The sequence below is a fragment of the Onychostruthus taczanowskii genome, unplaced genomic scaffold (assembly GCF_017590055.1).
Source record: "Onychostruthus taczanowskii isolate IOZ18803 unplaced genomic scaffold, ASM1759005v1 scaffold1, whole genome shotgun sequence".
In the NCBI taxonomy this organism is placed as follows: domain Eukaryota; kingdom Metazoa; phylum Chordata; class Aves; order Passeriformes; family Passeridae; genus Onychostruthus; species Onychostruthus taczanowskii.
In genome coordinates this window covers 8218740-8245232 of record NW_024496525.1, presented here as the reverse complement: position 1 = coordinate 8245232, position 26493 = coordinate 8218740, and the positions used below count along the sequence as shown (strand labels likewise).

The following is a 26493-nucleotide window of genomic DNA, read 5'->3' as shown; positions in this document are numbered from 1 at the left end:
CTCATTAAGCCAATATAACTCCTAAAAGCCATATAGTGCTGTTCTCCATCCTGCTGAGTTAATCATGCTGAGAAGCAGAATAGACACACCTCAGAGTGTGCTGCCATTTGGCTATACCACTTCAGGACCTGAAATAGTAGCAACGCCTACTCAGGAATTAATTTTGCTTTATAAAATGTACTCTTAATTCCATGCTTAAGAGGGAGAAAGAGATCCTATATAAACTTCATCACTGCTTCTTATCTTATTTGTGCTCTTACTTGTTTAAGATTTCAGCTGTTTAAATGAGACCCTGAAGACCAAATGTGGAAGGTGACTTTTTACACCTCTGGAGCAGGTCGGTATCATCACACAACTGCACTCTGCATTGCATGGTGTGTGCAGTGCAGTTCCAGTCCACAGCCAGGATAGGCTTCCACCATACAAGGACTTTGATGAGTAGAGGGGGTGATAAAAACACTGCTCATAATGGTGGCAGAGCAAGGACTGGTGGTGACACTCCCAAATCTTCAAGAGTTAGGTTGAAAGAATCTCTTCATATTCTCTCTATCTGTTACTTCTCATAGGTCTAAATCAAATTGGCAGTTTTTATTCTTAGAGATGCAGACCATTTTTTTGACTCCTTACTCTGAAGTCTGGGCAGCTCACTCCTACTGTAGGCACTGAATTTTCTGATATGAATGGCCTTCATTAGTTTCTCAGAAAATAGCAATTTTGAAATGGTAATCCCAAATGTTTGACGTCAGTTTGTATTTATGCTTTAGCAATTTAGGAGCTAAAGACCCTTAAATATCTGGTGATGCTGTTTGTTTATACTGTTTGGCATGTGATCCTGCTTTAATGCTATAATGCAGAAGAAAGAGGAGAAAGTACAAGCAATTTTCTCTTTAATAAAAATACATAAACATGCAGTTAAGACAATATTTATTAAATAGGTGAGATATGCATATGCATAGAGATGTCCAGCCTTTCAAATATGGGACACTTTCCAGTGAAGAATGTTGCCTTCTGCTGTAGTTAATCACCTTCGCAACATTTCTAAATTGCTATTTCAGTGGGGTTCTTTACCTTAGTATTTTGAGAATGAGAATAAAAGTATTTTCACATTTCATTGAAGGATCTTTGAAGTGCTTTTCACAAACTAATTAAATAGAATTACTGAAATGGTTCAGAATTAACCCCAAATAGCACTGATCAAGATCTAATGAAAATGTCCTGACAGTTTCCAAAAGGTCATTTCAGAAAGAGAAAAGGGGGTTTAACACTACCTCTTAACCAAGTTTCCAGATTTGTGGAGTGAATTAATAATGTTCCAACAAAGTTGGGAAACTGGGGAAGTGCTACCTGGCTTCCACCATGTGACGCTGTCCCAGAAATGGTTGTGCATATCATGACATTGCTCTGTCTGCCCAAGTCAAAGCCAGCACATGAAGGGACGGTCAGAGCTGATAGGCAGCCCAGTATCCTGTATAAAATAGGACTGATTCCCTCTGTCTGCTACATAATCCCATCTCCATCAGTAGAGTACTTTTGGGTAAATATTGCTAGGGGCAACAAGCTATGTTAAAGGCTAAACTGAGGTGACCATCTGCTCTATCAGCTCGTATTGCAGTTACTGCAGAGCTTATCTGTGATGCTGTTTCTGTTGTCAGACCACTCATCTGATACCACAGCTCTTCCTACTGCTTCTCTGTCTCCAGCAGCTCCTTTGGGGTATCCCATCCTTTTCCATGCTTTATTTCCACTGTAAGCCCATGCTGCAATGACAGGTACCCAAGCTCCCCTACTCCAAATCTGAGCCCCACCTTTGGCAATTGAACAAAAATGCTGTCTTAAATATTTGCTGATGAGCTGTACCTTCCATTGAAGCCCCCAACAGATGCAGCTGTCAGTGCTTTGAAAAGTGGAAAACATTTTGCACACTTGCCTTCAGGCACAAGTACAGCAGGAAGTATGAAATTACTGTTCAGTGTGTTTGCTCTATCTTCCACACAATGGTACACAATAGGTTTTCATGGCTAAATTCAGCAAAAAGCTTCTCTGGTCAATCTCTATGAGTTTTGATGAATACAAACTAATACATAATTTCACCTCATCCTTCACATAAATGTGTATACATACAGTGAGTGTGTTTAGATGCACAAACATAGCTGATGGCATACATGCATTGTAACTTCTACCAGCAAAGAAAAGCTATCCCCTGTTGTGATACGGCACGAAATGATGACACAGACACTGCTGCTCTCGAGGGGAACAAAAAGGAAGAAAAAGAAGAACTTTATTTTCTGACTCCAACATTTATAGTTTTCCAAAGGTGACAGTGGATTGGAGGGTGACAGGGCCACCTCTCCAATGCCACTGGACAGACCAAGGGTCCATCAATTCTCTCCTCCTCCATGAAAGAATGCAAAACATAAGTTATTTACAGAACTGTGTGTGAGAAAGTTTGTTGAAAGAATGCAAACATCAGAAGGCTTAACAAAGTCTTATAAAATCACGGCGACAATCCCCTGTTTAGCTGCCCACTCACTGCCACTTTCTTGAGCAGATGAAATCCAGAGAATATCCAAAATCAAGCCCACATACATATGAAGAAGGTTAAGATCTAAGTTGGATGTTCTTGTCCTTGCAAGCTGCACGTCTGTGTGCTTTGGTGTGGCCTCAGTTAGATGTATCAGGGGATGAGAGACTCATCAATGAGCAGTCAGCTCAGAGAGGGAAGTGAGGCCTAGGTTTTTCAAACAAGTTTTACATATGGTGTTTAAATCAGATTAAGGCAAACATACCATACTATCCTGCTTCATCTTTATAAAAAGGGGAATTATAACTTGGGGACCTTCTGGTTCCTTTGATAGGGTTTGGCTTCCAGTCTGTATGCACTCTATAATTGCTCAGGAGATCAGTGTGTATCCTGCTGAGTCAAACCCATCCCATCCACTCCTGTTTTCGTTGATGCTAAGGCATCAACCAAAAAGACTCCCACCAAGGCTGCAATGTTGATCCTAGAGGTCCTGTTCTTCTGCTGCTCCATTTTCTGGCCACTGGATCTGTCTGCTGTCTCCAATCTCAGTCACACTGCAAATTGTCCAGGCCAGGCCTTGTGCTTTTGTTGTCATACTGATGTAAGCATGTCCCTAACTGGATCTGTAAGTGCTGTTATCAGAGAGAGTAAGCATTAAAAAAAGGTTTTTGACATTTTCAAGGATAAGAGTAAACATCCCAGCTCTGTTCCACCAAAGAAAGGGCTTGACCAAAATGTCCAAGAGGTACCTCTGTTGACCCTTTCCATTCAGGAAAGCAGATTTCCATCTGGGAAGGCAAAACCCTGGTAAAGATTTGAGCATGCCAGCAACATCAGAGTGGAGCATGGCTTGTGGCACACTAGAAGCCTCCTCTGTGTGACTCCTCTTCAGGTGACACACAGGTGTCCACCTTAGCCAGATGCTGGCATTCTCTAGCAAAACAGCTTTTGAATGTCACTGGATGGTGAACTGCTCTTCAGCAGGGCCTGATTGGAGTTAGTATGGTAATGATAATGATACTTTGGTTGACAAGTGTGATGACAAAGCACAGCTGTCCTTTGATCTTGCAGTAAGGGCAGCATGGCCCCCAGCAGTTTGCTTATGGTAGGGGTTTGTGCTGCATGACTGCTGAAAGTAGCACAAACATCTCCAAACAACAGCACAGGCTGCAGTTGTCCTGGCCACTGACCTCTGGGCATGCACTCAGCATGAAGCTTGTGGTGTTACACTGTCCCAGCAAGGCTGCCTGCAACCTTATGGCTGCTGGCAAAGCCAGCAGAAAGCCTGGCCTTGACTGCTGTCATGTATGGTTCATTAATCCTTATTTCTCTGCTTTATCTTCCATTGCCCATCCTGTCCTTCCTCTCTGCCTCACTAGCTGCCTCCTGGCAAGGTCTTATTGCCTGTTAGGGCTATAATGTTTATCCCTATTTCCTGTTTTGTATCTTAATCCTTGCCACTTGACAATTTTTTCTTGGCTGGGGCTTCACAGCATTGTTATCTCCAGCTCTTTGTTGTCACCTCCTTACGGCCACTCTCCCCCTCCTCAGGAATCCCTGTTCAGATCAGCTGTGTCCCCAATCTGGGCACCCCCATCCAGTTACACAGCTTTTACTGCCATCTCCTCCCCATGTCCCAGACCTCTGCCTCCCTGCTAGCTTGCCACCATCTCACTAGACCAGCATTATTCTTGGCTCCTCTGGCATCTCTTCTTGATTGAGTTACCAACAACTTGAACCACTGCAGTCAGGGTGGATTTCTGGCTGCATTTTTCTTCTTATGTACCCTAATTTTCTCATTTCTCTCTGGAAGATGCATAACAAGTGGAAGAAGCAGAAACATCTTTGACTTTGTCTTCTGCTCTTACATATTCGCCTAGCCTTTATGTTTTACTACCTTCTCTTTGCCCCCTGAAGTCTTCCTCCTGGACCGGTGCCGGTGTTTCACATCAGTCATCCTGCACCCAAGATGTTTTTTTCAGCTGACCTGCTAGAAAATACCCTTCTCCCCATGCCAGTCTGTCTCACTAGCCCTACAAAACCCAGCAAATTAAATCAGCTGTGTATCTCTTTCACATATTTATGAGTGAGACACTAATCTGTGCATAGTGGAAGGGTCATATGTACAAAAGGGGAAATGAGGACAGCAGCATTAAAGGGAGAAGTGGGGGAAGGGAAGACCGAGACTGAAAGCAAGGGCAGAGCAGATGTCAAGGAGATGAGTTTACAGTGTTGAAAAAAATACAGAAAACTGAAACAAGAGCAGATCTGAGTATCATTGGCAAGTCATATTGATTGTTCTTTCCTTATAGTTCTATATTTGAAGCACTCTTTTCTGGTCCCTACACCTATGTCTTCGGAGCAGAGACCAAGTCCTCAACTGGCTCAGAAAAAATAGAGGAGACACTCCTTTTCTCTGTATCTTCTGTGAAAAGAAACATCTCTCCTTCCCTTTCAGGCCCAGCAGGAAAGCTGATCTGTCAGACTGATCCATTTGCCAAGATTGTCCTCCCCAGCCTCCTTGCCAGTTGTCACTGAGCAAGCAGGAAAGCTCTTCCTGGCTTCCCCAGCACAGCTCATGCGCCACGAGGTCCCAGTGGGCAAAGGATTTGCACGTGATGCCGTGACCGTGACCTCGTGAAACAGCTCCGTTTCCCATCTGTTGTGTGCTGTTACCTTCCCAGGACACAAAAGCATGTGAAATATCTGCTTGATACAGAAACCTCTCCTGTTGCAGCCACATGAAATACCCCTCCTTAAAGCAATAGAGAGAGATTGCGTTTTTTATTGCCCAGTAAAGGATTCTGCAGTGAGTGAGCTGGAGATTTGACAGTTGCATCCCAGTCATATTTTAACACAATACAGACAGCAGATGCTTCAAGAAGATTATGTTTCTTCATGTGCATTGAGTCTCCAGGGAGATTACACACTCAGGGTCAAGGGCTTTAGGGGGCTGGCTCTACAGCCCTGCAGGAGGATTTTTCTGTTACCAGCAAAAAATATCTGAAAAGCACAGGGCATTCTGCCAAGCCTTCTATATGGAGTCAGCAGGAAATGCTGCTCCCAAGAGATATTTTACCTACAGCTCTGTCAGGGATAGCTTTTATTATAACAATAGCATTGATCAATATCCCCACTGCTGTTCCACCTTGCAGCCCAAGTATTGGGGCTGAGCCTGAGCAGAGGAGCAGCAGTTACTCATTGAACTGTTAAAAGGTTATTTCTGTGTGGGAAAACTGTCTGCTTCTGTAAAGGCAGGCAGAAATGGTCATTTTGTCACAGTATGGTGTTTTTGAAATGCAGATATCTTGGCCAAGGAAATCATTAGCTGGCCAGCTCATAAGACCATGCAAGGGAGACAATTATGTCCAAAGATGCAATGAAAGCCCTCATGGGGTTCTTACTGAACACACTGACAAGACAGAGATGTTTTAATGAGGTTTTACAAAGAAGCTCCCTCCTCCTTCCAATCCTGCATGACTGTTAATTTATCTGCTTTGTATATTGAAGGATTAAGACTGAGGAAGCTCTACTAGAATAAGAAGTGACATGAGATTTAACAATCCAAACCTTGACACCAACCCCTCAAATCCAGTCCTGAAATATCTGCAAATATCAGTACAACTCAAGTACAGACACAGGCACTCCACGGTGCAAGCTCATAGCCAGGGTGCTCAGTAGTCTCTGGGACCAGCCTGGCCCAGCACAGGCAGGTGGTACTTAGGCAGGTTCTGGCAGGTGCTGGAGCTGGACACTCCCAACAAAGAGTCCAGCAGTGTCCAGCTGCTTGCAAGACAAAAGCATGCACCAGCACAGACATGGGCTACAATTGGTACCTGAAAAAAAGGAAAAGGTAGTATCCTTAGTCTGGAATAATTTCTTTGTTATTTTGTTTCTCATGCTTGCAGGCTCTGTGTAAAATGCTACTAAATCACAGAGGAAATGTTTTATGCTCACTGAATGGTGAAATCATTGGGTAAGAACCAAAAGGAACACGCACCTCACTTATTACTAAATCCTGCCTCAGAAAAAAGCTGCTTCATATTTCCATGTTTTAGTGAGGAAAGGACATTAACCAAGGAAACCAGGATTTACCTCAAGTACTGAAATCTGCACAAGAGAAAGGAACTGGTTTTAGCAAGTGCCCTCCAAAACCTGCCCTCCAAAACCATACTGATGCATAAAGGGCATCAGTATGGCTTTGCAGTGCTGCTGGCCTAAAAACATGAACTGGCCCACTACATTCCCCCTACCCTCATGCACAGAGGTTAGTGGTGTGAGAAATGATAAATGTCAGGAAGTGTTTCTGAAGTGGAATGCAGATAATAAATTTCATTTTACCAAGTCATCAGTCTTCCCATCTTGGAGTATAAGAAGAAAGTCTTGCTCTTCTTGGATTCCCTCAATATCCACACTTTTTTGGCTGAATTGGTGTCAGCAATTTCCTTTTTTCTTCAAGTTTTGAACAGGCAGAAGGGGGAATGGAGACACTTGTAAGCAGAGGAAATTAGCAGTGGGGAGGAAAGACTGTGAGAATTCCTGTCCATACCAACATATTTTTTCTTTCATTTAATTTAATACACATAGTTTTGATATTATGTGTTTATTTCAATTGTTGACAGACAGCACAAAAAAAGCCAGTGTGTTACTCTAGGCATTTTTGGCAGATAGAAAGGCAAACTATCCAGTAAGAATCAGCAGCTAACCCACAGCAAAGCTTAACCTCCAGCCAAAAGCTTAATCTAACAGAAACCAAACATCTGCCCTTCTCAGGTATGCTGGGATGGAGACAGAAATCTTCGTTTCTGGATGGCTCCAGAATTGTTCTTCATCTTCTGACTCTTCCCAGATGGCAAAGCAGGGCCTGGGCATTCTCTCTGTGGTTTAGGTACAAGACTGTGGTGTAGGATGGCAGAATTACAGCTACAAAACCTCAGAGAAACCACACATAGGTCTAGTACAATTGAAAGTATCCCTCTCTTGCCCTGTAAAACATTCTGCTCTTTCTGGATTTTTTCTCCCAGTGTCTCTTTTCATACACAGCAGATTGAAACCATTATCCCTGGACTAAGAGGGTGAATGCTGCTTTTTTTTTTTTTCCCACTCTATCTCATTTCTGACCTCTGCTGCTTTTTACTATTCTAGTCCTGGTTTATAATTGGAAATTGAAAGCTCAAAGATTTTCTTCACATCTGACATTCATTCATCCTCCTAGCTTCTTTTTGTCCCAGTAAGATTAAAGGCAGAGAGAAAGAAACAATCAAAACTGTGTGTTTATGGTCGGTGTTTTTAATACCCAAACCTCTGCTTCTGTTCTTATCCTGATTTACTGTAGCTTTATTCACTTCACTGACTTCATTCTGAATCCTCACAAGTGCAAGAAGGAAGTTGGGTGATATATTTAAATACTGACATATTTAAAACATAACACTGAGAGTTCAGACAAACAAGTAATCTTGCTCATCTTCCCATTCCCCAGCTGTGATGACTTGTCTATATTCCTGATCTTATCATTCAAGCCTAGATATTTGAAAAGCGACCATAAATTTAGAGTTACTCAAGTTTTACCAGTCTGGGACATTTCTCTCCTGATTCTCTTCAGATGGCTCCAGTTAGAAGTATTTCAAGCTGAAAGCCCTAAAATGAAGCCAGGTCAAATCAGAGGCTTTAAAAAAATCATTTGGCCTTTGTAAGTGACTTGGTGAGTTCCCACTGCGAGGTCAGGGAAACACGCAGCTCCCAGTGGAAGCTGAATGAGAGCCAGTTGAATTTTGGTACCATATGGCTGTTGGGCCACACAGCCCAGGATACACCTGTCCCTACTGATGCCATGACAGCACAGCTGATGAAAGTCAGTGATGAATGTAGCATGTCTCCATCTTCTGTCATCTCAGTGGCACCTTTCCTTATGGTGCATTTTATTTTGCAAGGCTGAGAGTCTTCTCATTTCATACCCTTTCCCTCTTTGGTGTGAAAACTGAGGTCCAGGAAAATATTCCTTCAGTGGCTGAACTGGATTGGACTCTGATGCTTCATGCAGATTTATAAGCCTCTATCCTAAAGACCACTGAAACAAAAATTCAGTTAGACAAAAATTCAATTAGGCAATTAATAGGACCCTGGCTCAGCAAAACAGCTGCATTCATGCATTCAGCTTCTTGCTGTACAAATGTCCTATTTTACTTCAATTGAATATAGGCTTAATTTGCTGCATAGTTAATTTAATAAAATTTGCTGCAGTGATATACTTAAAAAATAGCTATGGCTCTGTAAAATCAATTTGTCATGGGCAGTCAGTGTAGGGTGAGGATGATGTGATCATAGCTATAGCATTGTCCCCAAACACTGAGTGACAAACATGCTTGCCTGTATAGTCTCTATAGTAACTGAGTTTGCAATGCTGGAGTACTGGGGTGATATTTGCATATGTTATTGCTGTCTGCTCATCCCAGTAAAATGGATAAGAAGTGCCATGCTTCAAGATAAAAAAGTAATCACCAGAGAATTAACCTGATCTCTTCTTTCCTCTGTGGTTAAATCTTTTGTAATTATCCACTAAGAGATGTCTTCCATCTGTTCTCAGACACTGCTAAGACACAGGACACTGGGTCTCTGTTTTGATCTTGTTTGAGACTGCTGAGTTCCTTGTAGGTGTATGTGAGCATGAGTAACATCCAATTGCAGGGTGTGAAGATGTCTCATTCTTTCACAGGCAAGCAGAAAACTGTCAAGCACAAATACTGTGGCAGTGGAGACATTCTTCTGCTTTCTCTGCCCAGGACTGGTGGTGTGTTCTGTCTCCCAGGCCACTCGTCCACCTTTGGAAACACTTCGAAAGCATCTCTTAGGGGAGAATGGTGAGGTGAGGACGTTTGGAGCAGTTTCCTTTGTAGTTCCAGCCATAGGGATCTCATTCATTGCATTAAAAATAAGTAGAATGAAAACCATGAAAAAGCCAAAGCCCCCAGACCAAAAGAATTAAAGGAATGATATGTTCCAGGCTTTGTTTGCTTTCTGGTTTGTGTGTTTGTTGTTTGAAATAAGAGCTGCTGGGTTGACATCAGTTGCTGGGTTATCAGAGCAATCAATCTGTAACATCACAAAGTAAAGACTCCTTTTCCCCCATTTCTGGCAACTGCACAGAGATGAGTGTCTGAGATCTGTTCTTCTCTCCTGGTGTCTGCCATCTCTCAGTCGAGTCCACTGGTTCCTGTTGTCTCTTTTCTCCACTGAAGAACTCTACAGATAGAGAGATTTCATGGTGTTTGACTCTGAGTGTGATGGCAAGGGGTACACAGTGCACTTTCACTACTGGTCACTGTGAAAAATCACTACTTTGATTTTTCTAGTCTAATTGCAGCTTCTCAGTAGAGGCTGGATGCTGTGAAGGGTCACAATGCTCCTAAAGGCGCACTGCTGTGATACTTGTCATTTCTTTGTCTATCTCAGCATCTCAGGGAAAGCTGCAGCAAAACCTGTATTGAGAGTGGCAAGGCCTGGTGACTGCAGACATCACTACTGGTACAACCACAGCAACTTCAGTAAAGAGAAGGTCAAGAAAAGGCAGTAAAAAAGGGATGCTGGTAAGGCACAGGTGAAAGGCAGGAGGATGTCAGATTTGTTTTATGTAGGGTAAATTTGGTTTAGCATGTACAGACAAAGATCTGCTCTGTAGCAGCAACTTCACATAGTGTATTATGGTGCTGCTTTATCAGTTCATGGCCTTCTCATCTAACAGAAGCTTAACAGGGAAATATAAAAACTCCAAAGACTTGAATGACTGCTCCTGTCCCTTCAACCAGAAAAAGCTAAATGAAGTAGGAAGCTGATCTTGGTGGGTAATCTTCTTAGATGAGTACAGGCTAAAAGTGGAATAATCCCTGAAGTCTCTCAATTTGTTTGTTGTAGTTTGGGCAGAAAGCAAATGCAGATGAGTTTTTCAAAGCTGTAACATGCAGGTGGGGCTGCCCTTCTGCCTGCAATAGCAGTGAATGTGGCCAGTTTGCTTTCCTGTAAACAGGGTAGGAGGTACAGATGCTCCCTTGCAAAAAAAGGGAGCTACGTTGCAAACATTGCTACTGAATATTTCTGAGGTAGTTTTGGAGGTTATGGATAATTCTGGATTCACAGCAGCATGTGTGAATAAGCAGAAAACAGAGACATGCCTTCTGCCTGTCCTGAGGAAAAAAAATCTTCCTTTTTCTGGGTGTAAAGGTGTGTGGTCAGACAGGCCTGCACTAATGCCTGAGGAGGATTCATTATTAGTTGGGTTTAATCCATCCTGAGCAGGAGGAAAAAGGTTAATTGCTTGGGGAGAAGCAATTTATCCGGTCCACAGACAGTTCTGATGATTGGGGCATAGTGGGAAGAATAAGACAAAATGAAAAGATGGGTTACTTTTTCACAGGTCTGTTGTTCTTAATTTATTATAGCCAATGGCAACAGTGCTGAACAGCTTCTAGAAAAACCAGAATGCTGGTTTCCTTTCCCCCACTCCATCCCTGGAGCAGATGCATCTGGCAAAATCTCAAGTTGAAGTAGCTTTGCTAAAGCTGTGCTGGTGTGGACAGCAGGAAAAATAAAGTGTTTTCAACCAGGGTGCAGGCCTCCTTATGAGCTTTCTTTTTTTGAGATGGGGAAACCTCAAGGGATTGGAAGTAAATCTCCAGCTCCCTTTTCAACCAGGGTGCAGGCCTCCTTATGAGCTTTCTTTTTTTTGAGATGGGGAAACCTCAAAGGATTGGAAGTAAATCTCCAACTCCTTTGGGGAGACAGACACAGACAGAATAAGTCATTGGAGCCTCCTATGTGTACTGTTATTGAGCAGCCTCTTGGGACCTTAATCCCAGGAAAGCATGTGCTGTTCTGTAACTGTTTTGCAGTCTCCAGAGCTCACAGGTAATTTCTTTCTATTAAAGAATGTGGTAGGCATCAAGTAGGCAACCCCAAGGAATAAGAATATATTAGACTAATTAGACACTAGTCAGCAAGTGTAAGGTGGGGAATTGCTCTGAATATCTGGATTACCCTTGTGAGTCAGAATTGTTGCTGTATTCAGCTGGAGTAGACTCTTCTGGGGAGACATTTTCACAGGAGTAGGAGAACACCGCTAATTTTAAGGAAAGAATTGATAGTTGGAAAATAGTAACAAACCTGAGGATTGTAGTCAGTATCAGTGAGCTGACAATGTGTTAGCAATTATGTGAATCATCTGAAATGTTCCAGAATGCAAACTATTATCTGAAAATGCTCACAAAAGACTGTCTTGGGTTTGAGGAAGAAACTTTTCTGTGGAATCTGTTCCAGAAAGGAAACATTTTACCATTATCTTTTAAATTCTAGGGACTTGCAGAATTATTATTAACTACTGAGTATTTATTTGAGTAAGAACTGATAAGTATTTCATCATGTGTCCTTCAAATCAGACTCTATCCCTTTCTGCTTGCCCCTTAGACAGCTAATCACCATTCCCTTTTTAATTTTAATTGGTGTTCTTGATGTTAGATCCTTTTGATTCTGTGAGATCTCGTTTGTTGTTGCTGTTATACTTCTGCCTTTCTGTGACTCTTCCTACAGTGTTGCCAGTTTAAATGACCTTCTTAAGTTAATGTGGTGAAACTCAGTTCTTATAAAGTAATCATCTCTTAGCTTTATTTTAAGTTCTAGAAGCAGCGAAAAGCTTAGACTAGCACAGTTCTCTGCTGTATCATGCCCGACACATGAGTCTATTGGACTGGCACTACTTCCTCTGTTAGCAGACTAAATGGGGAAAAACAAAGCCAAGATGGAAAACAGACACCCTGTTGTCAAGGGGCTTGACCAAGGTCAGAGAGCAGGGCAGTTTGCAGTGTCCTGATTCCCTAGTGACTACTGTCCTGGTCAAACATATGGAAGCTGTGATGCTGCCTGCTGTGCTGCTGCTTGAGAACACTGACAGTGACTAAGCATATGTGAACATATCTCTGGTTATCCTCTGAATGTTCTCTCCCTTGAGTTACATGGAGAAGATGATGCACAATTATTTGACAGCAGGTTTAAAGGTGGTTCTGCACATCTGAGAAGCAGACTGGGGAACAGTCATGACACTTGTGAGAAATGAGTTCAAAGAACTTGCAGAAGAGGCACCTGGCTATATTGATTTTGCTCACAAATTTTCTAAAGTACACGGCTGGTAAGATTTTCTTCCCCTGTTCAATGTTCCAAAAGAGTTCTCTGGTTTAATACAGGTATTGTGTAGAAAGGGAAGAGGAAGCCTGTTGGCCTGCAGGTGAAGGAAAAGCTCTGATGTATTTGGGTGAGGAAAGAAAAGTCATCAAGGCAATGCTCCCCTTTCCTCTGCTGGGAAGGTAGGGCTTCTGCTACCCCTGTGCTGAGGAGGAAACTGTAGTTTTGGCATGTTATGGTATGGTCATGTCCTTCTTTTTACATTGAAACTAAACTGCAGCCATAGACATCTTTTCCCTTTCCTTAGACAGCTTTTCTCAAATGTGACTCAGTTTTCAAGTCAACTTTTAAAGGCTGACTACACTAGGAGGAGCTCTTCCTCCATGCCTTCTCTCCGTGTTCAGCTACCTTTTCACTACAGCTCTGAGTTTCTTTTGTATGGGCTGCTTACTCCCTGTTCAGCTTCTTAAATCCTCTGGACTTCTCTGAGCATGTAAGCTCACTTCAAGGTATAAAAGAAACGTTAATTCTCTGACCCTTTTTGACACTATGGTTGTTGGGCATTTTGAGATAGCTTCTTGTTGTTTCTGCTGTTCACTTGTTTGGAAGAGTGTCTGAAGTGTTCTGTAGTTTGCAGCTTCGCTGTGGCATTTGTTTTTCAGAATAGACAAAAGCCCAGCCATGCAGTTCCCAGTGCTCAGTTTCTCAGTTAGATATCCAAGGTAGTTTGGTCCGTTTTTTCTTCAGTTGGGTTATTTTTTTAGTACTGTAAGGATTATGCAGATAACTTATATGTAGTACTAAGTTCAATACTTTCTAGTAGAACCTAGAGTGAGTTGGAAAGCACACACCATAGACATTCATGCCAGTCATGTCTGATGACTGCTTCTCCCTGTTACATTCAGAAATTCCCTTTATTGGGAATAGTGTGGCCAGCAGGACTAAGGGAAATGATTCTTCTCCAGTATTTGGCATTGGTGAAACCACATCTTGAGTACTGGGTCCGGTTCTGAACCCCTGAACTCAGGAAGTACGGGAGGGTGTCCAGAGAGGGCAACAAAGCTGGTGAAGGTTCTCGAGTTCAGGGAGGAGCAGCTGAGGGAGCTGGGGTTGGTTAGCCTGGCAAAAAGGGGGCTCAGGGCCTGTTCATTCTCCACAATTACCTGAAAAGAGGCTGTAGCCAGGTGGAGTGTGGCCTCCTCTCCCAGGTAACCAACAGGATAAGAGGACATAGAGTTAAACTGCATGAGGAGAGGTCTAGGTTGGATGTTAGGAGGAATTCTTCAGAGAAAGGGTGATTGGGCATTGGAATGGGCTGCCCAGGCAGGTGGTGGAGTCACTGTCCCTGCAGTTGTTTAAGGAAAGACTGGAAGTGGCCCTCAGAGCCAGGGTGTGACAAGGTGGTGTTCAGCCATAGGCTGGACTCCATGACCCCAGAGCTCTTTTCCAACCTAACTGATTCAGTGATTCACATTACGGGCCATTTCTCTCACAGCTGGCAGCAGACCAGGTGTCTGTGAGCCCTAAATATGAACATAATGTCGTCATTCCAATATTCTTTACTAACAACTAACCGCGTGCATGGCACTCTCCATGCTGCAGACTTTTGGGTTTTGTAGACGCTTTTGTGCACAGGATGGAAGGAATTCCTACATTACAGCACAAGAGCGCCGTGCAAGGCTCCCATCTCCAGGGGGCCGCTCACGTTTACGGGCGAAAGGAACAGTGAACGCCCCCTGGGCCCTCAGTCTCCGCAGAGACCAGTCTCCTGCCTGGCGGCGGCAGATGAACGCTACCACCACAGGCGCGCCACCCCGGGAACTACAGCTCCCGGCATGCCTCGCGCGCCACCGGCAGCCAGCGCAGCCAGTCGCGAGCGCAGGCCTTGCCCGGCGGCCCCGCCCCCTGGCGCCCGCCGCGGGGGGCCTTTGAAAAGTTGCCGGGAGCGCGGAGGTTCCGCTCCCGCGGCGGCGCTGGCCCGGCCCGGCCGGGAGCCCCGGGCCGCGGGGCTTTGCGGCGGGACACCCCCAGCCGCGGGGTGAGGCGGCTGTGCGGCGGGAGCGGGTGTTGTGGTGCCCGCGGTTTTCGCTGCCGGGGGCCAGAGCGGGCCGGGCTGGGTCTCCGGCTGCAGGCGCGTCCCAGGCTGGTGCGGCGGAGAGAGCCTGGGACGCGTGGTTCCCTTTGGGTTCCTCTGGGGCTCCCTCCTGTTTAAGGACAGTTTTGTAGATGGGGCAATAAAGTTTCCACCTTGTAAAGATGTGGAGGCCTGTGCGTCTGCAAAGTTGTAGCAGTTTTGTGTTATGGCAAGCGTTTGGGATATTTGCGCTTACTACGTTATAAAAGCCTTTGTTTTGCCCGAATGTCTGTATGAATTAATAGTGGGAATGTTGCCTGAATAATACGTGTGAAACAGCGACATGGTCAAACATGCGTGTGTGTGTGCTTTGGACTGTACTGGGCTGGACAGCATTTTGTGCAGTAGAATTCAGTGTCACTGGGTCACCGGAACTGTTGTATTCCAGCAATGTATATTCTAGGGTTGAATGCTTACTGAGATTGCTCTACAGTTCATATTCAGACATCCAAAGATAATTATTTCTTGCCAGTGCAGTATAGCATGAGGACTTCTTGTTCAGCTCATGACTGTGTAATTTCTAGCTTTCTTATGTCCCAGAAACATCTGTCCTATAGACATTGCTGTTCCAATTGGTATGTTCTCATACGCGGTCAAATATGACATGTAATTTAACAAAACTGTGTTCAGACTGGTAATGTGACACAGATTTATATGGGAACTCTATATCACATTACATCATGTGTTCTTTAGCAGGGAGTTAGTGGAATTGTCCACACAGTCATATTCAAATCATCTTTCAAATTTTTTTTGTCTGCCCTGTAGATTGTGAAGCATGGCTGCTAAGAAACTAAGAAGAGCACAGTTGTCTCAGGAAATGTGTGAAAGGCTGAGTCGCTATCAGATCACCACCTGTCAGGTGAAAGTGTTATTTTGTTTGTGGGGAGTGGGTTTTTTTGTTTTTTTATAGGTTGGTGATTTTTGTTTTTTGTGTGTGTGACTGTGTTGTTTTAATGCATGTTATGTTCCCTTTTTGGCAGTTTAATTAAACTGGGAGCTTTACTTTTTACAAAGTAGGGAGCATTTCAGACACTATCTGGCCTGCTGCCTTGTAAAAATAGAGCTTTAAAATCATGGATACCTAACTAAAACATTTAAACTTTTATGTACTTACTCCCTTTGGAGGTAAGGAAGTCACTGAAGCAGCTCTGTTGAGAAGGACTGGAGGTGCTGGTGGACACCAAACCGTCCCTGAGCCTGCAGTGTGTCCTGGTGGCCAAGAAGGGATCCTGAGCTGCATTAGGAAGAGCATGGCCAGCAGGTCAAGGGAGGGGATCCTGCCCCTCTGCTCAGCCCTGGTGAGCCTCACCTGGAGAGCTGTGTCCAGTTCTGGGCTCCTCAGGACAGGAGAGACAGGGAGCTCCTGGAGCAGGTCCAGTGAAGGGCTTTGAAGATGAAGAGAGGACTGGAACATCTCCTCTACAAGGAAAGGCTGAGGGAGCTGGGCCTGTTCAGCCTCCAGAAGAGACGACTGAGAGGGGACCTCAGCAATGTGTAGAAGTATCTGAAGGGAGAGTTGCTAAACCTGTGGAATATTTACTAATTTTGGACACATTGCATCAGTTTAGTCCCCGGCCTAGATTTCTAGGTTGAGCTCTCTGAATTGCTCTGTACTCTTTCAGGACTTCTTATGTCTTTCCCTCTTGGAGCTAATGAAAGTGACGGGACAGAGCTACTACGAGGTGCAGAAGCTTCTTGGTAAAGTCAGCCGAGCTTGTGCTCCCAAAATGCAGACGGTGAGCGTGCTTGTGTTGATACTGTTCTTGAAACAATGTCTGGGAAAAAGCTGAACATTGTGGCTCATCTTTTTAGCTGGGAGGCTTGTCTCAGTTTTAGTGCACAATGACATAATGTTTTTCTTTTCAAATGTAGGTCTTTGATGCACTTTAGGTTGATACAGTTACATTTATTAGGTTTATAGCCCCATGAGATTGTTCAGACTTGCAGCATCATTCTGAGTGCAGTAGGGAAATAAGTCATACTCTCTGTCAATCCAGCATGTAAAAATTGCTTCTGGCATGTATCCTGCAGCTAAGAAAATTTTTTTTTTTTTTTTTTTTTTTTTTTACTACATGAAATAATAAGAATTTTGGTATAAATTTTGGTTTAGATATAGATAATTTCTTAAGGACTTTTTCCACCCATGTAAATGAGTTGTAGTGTGCCTTAGGCTACATTAGCCTGACTGGGGAGGGTGCAAGAAGGAAACATGTTGGCTGCAATGCAGTGGCAGCATTTTCTTTTCTTTTTTGAATTCATATGAAAAGATGTCTTTTAGAACAGAGAGGATACAGACAGTTCTGACCTCAGTAAATGCAGCTCCCTTTTTATTCCTTACAAAAATAATCCCTGTCCAAATGCGTAATTGGCATAGTAATTATAGGAATAATTCTGTGAGACTTTAAATTCACTAATATGCTGCAATAAAATTAGTAATAGAAGACTTAGTATGACTTTTACTGCATGTATTTGAAGCTAGCAAATTTGTAATGAACATTGATCAAGGAATTTTACAGGTTGAAAACAAACCTTGTTGAATAGGAGCAGCGATAACTTTTGTCACATCATGATTAAGGGCTTATTATTTAATATTGTGGTAAGGGAGAGAAAAAAGACTTAAATTTATGCTGTGAGCTATAAATGGAATACAAATACAAGGAAGGGTGATGAGCTAAGGGCAGACTATAGCTGAATATAACAGTACTTCTCTCATTGTCAAGTGTTTAGTCATACCAGGTTGTTGAAAGCAAATACAATTTTCCTATTTCCATTTCAAAAAAAGCATTTTCTGATTTTCTTGTTTTCTTTTGCTATTTTCCCTCCTTTTGTAGGCTTATGAAATGAAACTAAGGAAGTCTGTCAATCCTTCTTCAGCCTTTTTATCCAGCACACTTCATGGTTTGGATAGAGTCCTGCATGGTGGAGTGCCTTGTGGATCCCTCACAGAGGTAACTTGTTTAGTATATTTTACTTTAGTTGAGCATTCTGCCTAGAAATCAAAAGTAACAGACAGGGTGGACTGTCTTGTGTGAGGTGCTTCAAACACAAAATACATGAAAATGTTCGGATGAGAACAGGCCTTGCCAAGTGCTTTTGTTTGTCTACTGTGGCAAGTTGTCACAGTAGAGGAATAAAAATGTGAACTTACGAAAATCTTACTATGAAGAAAATACATTTTTTTGCATCCTTTAATCCAGCTAGATTGAGTTTGATTTCTGATAGAAATGACTTACAAAATCTAACAGTGATTTAAAACATAGTAGAGTTTAAGCATCAGTGAGTTGAGACTAGGCAGTTTCTGCTCTAGGATCTCTTATGTAATGGGGGACTATTAGTTTTTAAAGATTCTGAGTATTTCTTTTTGTAGACAATGGAATATGTACCCTGCAGGTTAACATAAAAATGTTTGGGAATGCATCCATAAACTTAGATTGATCTATCAGAATTAATATTTTCTTCATATCTAGTCTAGGCTTAGTTTTGTTGCCAATTTACTATAAGCAATTTAGATCAGAAGAACTTAAGGTGAATACTACAAGTCTTTAAATTCTAGGAGAATCAACTTGCTGAATTGTGTTTCTTTGAAGAAGAGCTGTTCCAATATAGTAGGAAGTAGACGTAGTCACGATACATGTAATGCTGAGATTGTAAATGTGCTGCTGTTGAGCGTAGTGTCTTCAGCAGGAGATGAGCTTTTGGTTCCTAGGAATATTTTTTCATCAGCAAATCAGTAACTGGACTTTGTCTTTCCTTATGGATTATGGTTCATGTGGTCAGTTGATGAAATAGCACAGTCCATGTTTGAAAATAAATGATGCTTGCAGCTAAAATCGAGCTTCCCAGGAGTTCTGAGTGATCCATTAACCATTCCTCACTGGAGTCAGAGAATGGCTGTTCACGTGCTTACATTGCTTAAACTTCTGAACTGTGCTTCTTTAGTTGAAATGCAGAACCACTGCTGCAGAGGCAGGAGCAAGAAATAGGATGGAGATGTGTCTTTTCTGTGACAGGATGATTTGTCCTTGAGCTTGGGAGTGGTGCCCAAATATTTGGAATATTAAATATGATTGTTTTTTCTGCTAAAATGAACAAATGGATGCGATCCTTTTGGGTTCTAAGAGCCACATGGTTAATTTATGAGGCTGCAGATAACAGTGTCATAAATATTTGTTTTTGTTCTTAGTCCTAAATGGAGCTGTCATTCAGCAATCATTGCAGTCTGGCTGGTGTGTTCTGGCCTGAAGGCCATGTAGAATGGCTCTAGAGCAGTAACAGAATTCAGGCTTGCTGATTGCCATGCTCTTGGCATTGCTCCAGAGGGAGATCTGGGAAAAGCAGTTGTTAACATGCTGGGAGTTCTAGGGGAGTTTAGCTGACCTTTTAAGTTTTATGTTGGTTTTGTTTTGTTTTAAATTTAATTTCAAAGTAAGCTCTGCAAGCAGTTGATCTCAAAATTGGATGTCAAATACAATTTTCCTGAGATGATATAAAATAATGTTCTACAGGAAGTTAATGCAAGTGCTTTATTTTCCAGAGCTATATATTTTGTACACTTCTTAGCCTGGTTAATTATCACAATACTCAATTTTAATAATCCCCCCACCCCCAGCGTTTTCTTAGAATATTTAACCTTTAAGAAAATTGTTCATACACTGTATTTTAAGAATAGTCATAGTCCCTGTGTATCATTGTATTTAAAGTTAGTTGGGGGGGAATGAGTGTATTTAAAGATAAGTCAAGCTTTTCTCTGAATGTAAATGAAAAGCACAGCACCAGGAAAGGCAATATTGCACTTCCAAGTTTTCTTCTGGAAAAAAGCTTCTGAATGTGATTTTTGTATTCTATGATATTTTGGTTAAAAATGAAAGGACCTGCCTGGTGCAGTTCTCTACAGTGGGAGATCTCACCAAGGGAGGGAGATGTTGACATCTGTACAAGACATGTAGTGGATGAGACGAACTGCGAGCCCTACCACCTGCACCTTGGGCTTGGCTGATGACTGATAGATAACTATTTAGTCTGAAATAATATAGAGATAACTAGGTAGGATCCAGAAATGTGATGAATGACTAAAAAGATTAGATGTGTCCAAGAAAAAAATAGTGTGTTGCTTTTTATTTGCCCTTTAGGTATTAAGTGTGGAAAGCAGTTAGGGCAGCTGTTAGGGGTTTTTCAGGAAATGAAAAGACAGATAACCATTAGCCATACAAAAACTGATCTTTTGTTTTAAAGTGTGGTTCTATGGATTTTAAAAAGCTTTTTTTGCAAGAGTCTTGAGATCTACAGTAGTTTAAAAGGTTGGCAGCACTGAGTGTTCATCAGGATTGCTAGGTGAAATTGTAGTAGACAGCTATCAATTTACTGCTGCAGCTGGTTTGATGCTGTGCTTCTGCTGCTTCTATGCTCTACTGCAACTTGTGAACACTTTCAGTTATTTTGCTTTTTTTTTTTTTGATTTGACGATTTAACAATTCTGATTTGCTTTTTGTACAATTCACTGGAACACAACCGACGAGTAGATTGTCTTTTGGCATTTTTGCGTTAGACAGATATTTTAAGTCTAACAGAAGTTCTCTTCAAAAGTATGCTGAATGCAGCATTTACTTAACTACTAGGGCTGAATTGTCTGTTACTTTACCCAGCAGTGAGGGTAAAGTCTTGAAACTTGGAACTTGAGTACCTGATCAGAGGGATTAAGATTTGTGGTGGGTGTCTTCTATGGCCAAATCTCCTTGCTTTTTGAGTGCCAGAGGGATTTGATTTGCATTACAGTCTCAGACCATTTTTTTTCCAAGTCACTATTAGGTTTTAAATTGGAGACTAAATTATAGCTGAAATTCTGTGGTCAGAGCTTTTATCCAAGTTTTATGAGGAAAAAATTAAAATAGTTCCTTTTTTGAATATTGAAGAGTTTAATCTTCTGGTAGATGAAGAATTAGCTCCTTGTGATTTCATTCAAATCCTACAGATGTGCCAGAGAAAATAATATATAACTTACTGAAAAATAATTTATCTCTGCCTAATATTTTTAAAAACTGTTGTGGTCTTCATGTTTCTATCTGGGTGACTTTTTTTTTTCTGAGCAAATTTAGAGTAAAATAAATTTTTTTGCAGACAGTTTAAATTTATTAGAGGAATTTCAAGTAGGATTCTGTTGTTCTAAACACTTGCTGAATCAGTGGTAAGTACAATAATATGTTGTAGTTTCGTAAAATTCTTCATTGTGGCTTATTTAAAAGCCTGTTTTAAGGCCCATTAAAGGAATGCAGATTAAACAAGAAGTATTGATGGTTTTGGGGATACAAATGCTTTCTTGCTGCATTGGCTTGCTTCCTTGTACTGCAAGGTTCCCTCATTTTCTCAGATGTGATGTCATATCATGCTCAGCATTTTTATAGCATCTCTGTAGAATTGGCTTCTGTGTCAGCCACTGAAATAGATGTTGCTTCCAGTGCACCTCCCAGGCAAGGCTGAAACTACAGATGTTTTTATGAAGTATCACAGTTGTCCAAACATTTTAATTTCACAGACTGGATTGATGCCCTCCCCTCGTTCATTTCAAGTCCTCTTTTTATCAAGAAACAACTGGTGATATTCACTGGCAATCACAGTCTAAGGAATGTATATTACCTCTGTACTTTCTGTATATGCTTTGGGTTCACATTGAATTGTAGAGATATTGCTGATATGATAGTTTGTAATTTAAGTACACTGGCTGGGGAACAGATAATTGCATAAATTACTGATTCCTGATATGTAATTCAACAAATACAGTGTGTACTTCTAAACAAAAATCATTTCATGCTTCTCTTGCATTAAAGCTTCAAGTAGATTGATTGATCTAGCTTGACTTTCAGGCCTTGTTAAAAGACAAAGCTGATTAAAGGGATTTTAACCACCTGTTAACTGCAGCTACTGTGATCCTTCAGTGTTTCCCTGTAAATTTTTTGTGCTTCAAATCCATGCTGCTACTGTTTAAACCAAAACCCTAGCAATACTGTAATATCTTCTGGTGAAAGTATTTGTGCTTGAAATCAAACTATCGTGCATGTAGTCTAAAAATCAGTTTGATTTTGAGTGTTTGTCTATTGTAAAGTTTGTTTTTAAATTTAAAACAATAGCTCTGTGTTTAGGCCTTTGGTCTGGCAGTACTAGGTGTTTTGAGACAGCATGCTTTGTTTTACAGTTCAGCTTACCTGAAGGGGCTTGCTTTTATACCTTGCATTATTAGTTTGTTGCTACTAGCATAAGAATGAACCCATCACTCTGTTTTTACTGCCTAAAGTCACTTTATTTTTTCCTGTTTTTTGGCCCTCTTAGTATTTACAATTTCATCATCTCCCTTCCCAGAAGCAGTGACAATGTGATACTGTATTTAAAGACACCCTGTAGTAATAATGAACTTGCAATTATCTGAACACAGAGCCCAGCATTCAGGCACAATCTCTGGAAGATCTGCAGTGGATAAAGAATAGCAGACTGCCATCTCTAGTAGAAAAATACTGCTCTCAGAAACTGGTGATCTCATCAAACAATGTGTTCTTTGGATCCTTTTTCTCCTCAAAATCTTACTGGAACCTTTTCATACAAGCTGAGCATGCTCTCTTTGAATGCTGCTTCACCACAGGGGCTTTCAGTGAGTGCAGGTGGAAGCTTTGGGGATCTGGTCTGGATCATTGGATGGTGTTGGTGTTGAAATATGGGGAATATAGGGAGTTAACCTCAATGGAAAAACTCACACTGCATAGTGCAGAGTGTAGTCTCTGGGGCAGATAAAATCTGTCTTATGTATATATGTGATTCATATTGAATATTCAGCTTTTATGGGATATAAGCAATTATCCCAGTGATTTCTAGGAGAGACCTGTTTTTTCCAAGGTAATGATGATTTCTAAGGAGATGTTTATGTCTGTGAGCTCAACAGGTCTGGACGTAGTTTTCAGCTCTAAAAGCCATTGATGACATGTGAATGTCAACTGTGAGTCTTTTAATTCTGCTCTGTTTTAGAAGGTAGCACAGGGATAGATGGAAGAGAGCTAGGTGTCTAGGGAAGATCTTGTGAGGTGAGGGGGAGAGTAGAGGACCTCAAATTTGAAAGGTAATAATGATGTCAAAGAAAGTATAAGCATAATGCCCTGTCTGAAAAGCTTTTTTTTATTCTTCAGGGGATGAATTTGTCTGCAAGGTACAGATCCAAGAGTAACTGCAAATTGGTCTTTGTGGGCTATGTTCTGTCTTTTCATTGCTGTTGTCTCCTTTGGTAACTGAAAGAGTGGGATTGGGGAACATTGGCGGATGGGACTTAGATAACTAAGTAGAACTACGGTGAAATGAATGTTGTGTTGCTAATCTTTTTCCTTCCAGATAACTAGCCCACCAGGTTGTGGCAAAACTCAATTTTGTATTATGTTGAGTGTTCTGGCTACGCTGCCTGTAAGCATGGGAGGACTAGATGGGGCTGTTATATACATTGACACAGAGTCTGCATTCAGTGCTGAAAGGTAAGATGCAAAATTCTAAAATACACACAACTTCTTAACACCTTTTATCTTGGAACCTTCAAATATTTTCTGTGCAATAATTGTGCATTTTTAAATACTGGTGGTAGTTATTAAACATTCTCCTGGTACATGCATTTGTTCCACAGGCAATGAAATTAATTTAATAAAATGGTTTTCTTACCTTCCTAATTTGTATGAGGTTGCAGATTCTGGTATGACCAGGTTCATGGCATGATCTTTAATTTTTTAAAATGGTCTTATCAGTTCTGTACCTGAAATCTTGCTTTGCAGTTTGGTTTGTGGAGTTAACAGGATGTTAATTAGAGGATATAAAGGCACAGCAGTTTGGCTACAAAGGCAATGGAGGTTTTCCCCAGTGAACAGTGGGACTGACATTGCCAGTTTTCCTTCAGATTTCCATCGTATTTCTGTTGGACAGGGCCTTGTGCCCTTCTGCATTTCTGATTCCCTTCTGCAGCAACCTTGCATCTCCTGTATCCTTAGCAGCTATGCAGTACTGTAATACCTTATTTCTGTGACATCTCTGGTTCTTCTCACATCTCCTGCTTGGCCCATGCAACCCAAATGGCTTGGCTGTGCACTTCGGTGTGCTCGAGTGCTGAATGGACGTGCTGTGCTGGGTTGCTTGAGAGTGACAGATGTTGGTTGCCACTCTTCCCGTGTTAACCCTCTGATTAACTGTCAAAATAATCCTACAGTGTTTCATTAAATGTAGCTCTGATTTATTTTACTTAGTTACCAGCTTTGCTAAACTTTGCAGCTTTGATGTTTTTGAGATTTCCATTCCTTGGCCCCTGTTGTTTGGAATGAGCAAGTTCAAAAGTTATTAAGGATCTGGGGAAGGACAAGAAGTACAGCAGTCTCATCCTTGTTAGCGTAGAAAAATGGGCAGAAAGAGGTTCAGTGAAATAATTTATATATTTCAGATGATCTAGTAGCTATAGCCATGGCATGATTCTGGAGTATCAAGGTAAATGTATTTCCATTGATTATTCATTGCAAGTTATCATGGATGAGAAAGTGGGATTTCAAACCCTGCTTTTTGTCAAGTTAATGTCACAGAAGTTTGAAGTATAGTATGTCAAAGAAAAAAGCTTCAAGCAATGTCTCTGTAAAGTACTGTGCTGTCACTATGATATTTTATGAAAAATCCTTTGCTAGGATTTTTCCCTCCTGGGAAGCTGAGAAGCCTCAGGAGAGAAAGTACACAATAACTGTCTGCTGCTGTGGAATGCAACAGGTGCATCTGTGATTGGTGCATGTTGGTTGTTTCTAATTAGTGGCCAATCACAGATGCAGCTGGCTTGGACTCTCAGGGAGTCAGGAGCCTTTGTTTTCATTCCATTCTTGTTCTTTCTAGCCTTCTGATTAATCCTTTTCTCTCTGTTCTTTTAGTGTAGTTTTAATATAGTCTTGTAATATAATTTCTATCATAATGTAATATAATTTATAATATAATAAACCAGCCTTCTGAAACATGGAGTCGAGATTCTTGTCTCTCCACTTGTCCCAGGAGCACCCCACAAAGCATTCACCACACTGTGCTTCCTCCTTGCGCACCACTCAAGTTTTATTTCCGGTCCCTGAAATGTAAATAGTGAAAAAAGGTAGGACCTAAAGAGTGAGTTAAGATTTGTCACTTAGAAATGACTGCTCAAGAAAAGGAAAGCACATGCAGATGAAACTGAAACTGCTGAAAATAGAGTAGGATGTAGAAAGGAAACACTGCAAAAATAATATTATTAAGGATGAGAACATTTATGTATTTAATCATATTTAGTATTGCTCAGTTGCAAATGATAAACAATTTCAGCAGACTGACTATATCTTATACTTTCTGTGTTGCATCCTCTGAGGAGCTGAACCGTCAGGGCCAGGGAGGTGCATATCCCCTTCTTCCAAGGTGGCTGGGAGCTGGAGCATTTACCATTTGTGGAGAGGCCAAGGGCTTGCTCAGTTGAGTCGAGAGAAGGCATTGGGGCAATCTACCAGCAGCCTTCCCTTGCCATGAGGGGGCCTGAAGGAGATGGCACAGGGTGTGTGCTGGGGGACAGAGGCATAAATTGAGCTTCATTTCTGGGCTGATATATGGAGAAGCTTTACAGTTCCTAACTGCCTTTGTGGTGAAAAAGGTTTGCCCAGAGAGGTGGTGCTGCCTCCATCCTTGAAGGCTTCTGAAATAAAGACTCAAGTAGCTTGTTCTGACTTCATAGCTGGCACTGCGTTGAACAGGATGTTGCCTCAAAATCTGAGCTCTCTTTCTAAACCGATTTTAAATTTCTTTGCCCTAAAATCTCTTTAACTTCGTGTTTTAATGAAAGGACCCTAAGTTTAAAGAGAGATAATAAGTAAGTTGTGCCCACAAGTATAATCCACTAGAGGCCACTCTTCTCAAGCTATAGGTGGTGGGATATGTCTGCTTAAAATATAAACACTTAAGTATTTTTGTTACTAAAAATGAAAATCTATTTAGTGGAAAAAATTTTCTGTCTAATGGATCTTCTGTTTCTTACCAGCTTGTTAGATTTCTTTGGTGACACAAAGCCCACTCCTTGATTTCACTGCAAGGTAAAGGTGAAAAGGAAGATGGTTAGAGTTGGAGAGTAGTTTTATTTAAATGAAATTAATATTTACGTAAAATAATTACAATAGGAAAATGCTTGGTCATTGAGTGGAATGTCTGGTATAAAACCTGAAGAACTTACTCAGTAAGTAAACTTCCCTTCTAGAGGAGATATGCCCTATCTTTGCATATAGACACATGATGTCTTTCCCTAATGTACCACTGACTCAGCATCACCGGAAAGAGAACCTAACTGTTCTGACTATCACTGTTTCACTCTCACTGCTACAGTATGCTTTTCCTTTTGAGAAGATTTCCAGCCTTAGTTGGTATCTGCTTATGGTTCAGAGTTTTGCTGTGTTTGCTTTCTGAATACTTGATGCCTTATCTTGTATTATTCTTTTTGCAGTATTATGCTTTCTGTTTTTTGGATAGGTTGATTGAGATAGCAGCAAACAGATTCCCTACTTATTATGACTCCGATGAAAAGCTGCTCTGCATGACCCGTAGCATCCACCTGTACCGAGAGCTGACCTGTTGTGGAGTGCTGAAGAGGTATTCTCTTCCAGAGTTTAAGAAAAGACAATTT

At 41.6% G+C, this 26493-nt stretch overlaps 1 protein-coding gene across 4 annotated transcripts in view; it reads left to right on the top strand.

Moving 5' to 3' along the window:
* The first annotated feature begins 14607 nt into the window (after positions 1-14607).
* The window catches only part of RAD51B (RAD51 paralog B), a 363400-nt gene continuing 351514 nt past the window's right edge, over positions 14608-26493 (top strand). For all 4 annotated transcript variants that reach the window (XM_041396628.1, XM_041396651.1, XM_041396635.1 and 1 more), the window contains exons 1-6: positions 14608-14723; positions 15585-15678; positions 16442-16555; positions 17651-17767; positions 23184-23320; positions 26340-26459. In XM_041396628.1, the coding sequence (XP_041252562.1) occupies positions 15595-15678; positions 16442-16555; positions 17651-17767; positions 23184-23320; positions 26340-26459 (572 nt within the window). In that variant the 5' untranslated portion in view covers positions 14608-14723; positions 15585-15594. The remainder of the gene's footprint in view (positions 14724-15584; positions 15679-16441; positions 16556-17650; positions 17768-23183; positions 23321-26339; positions 26460-26493) is intronic.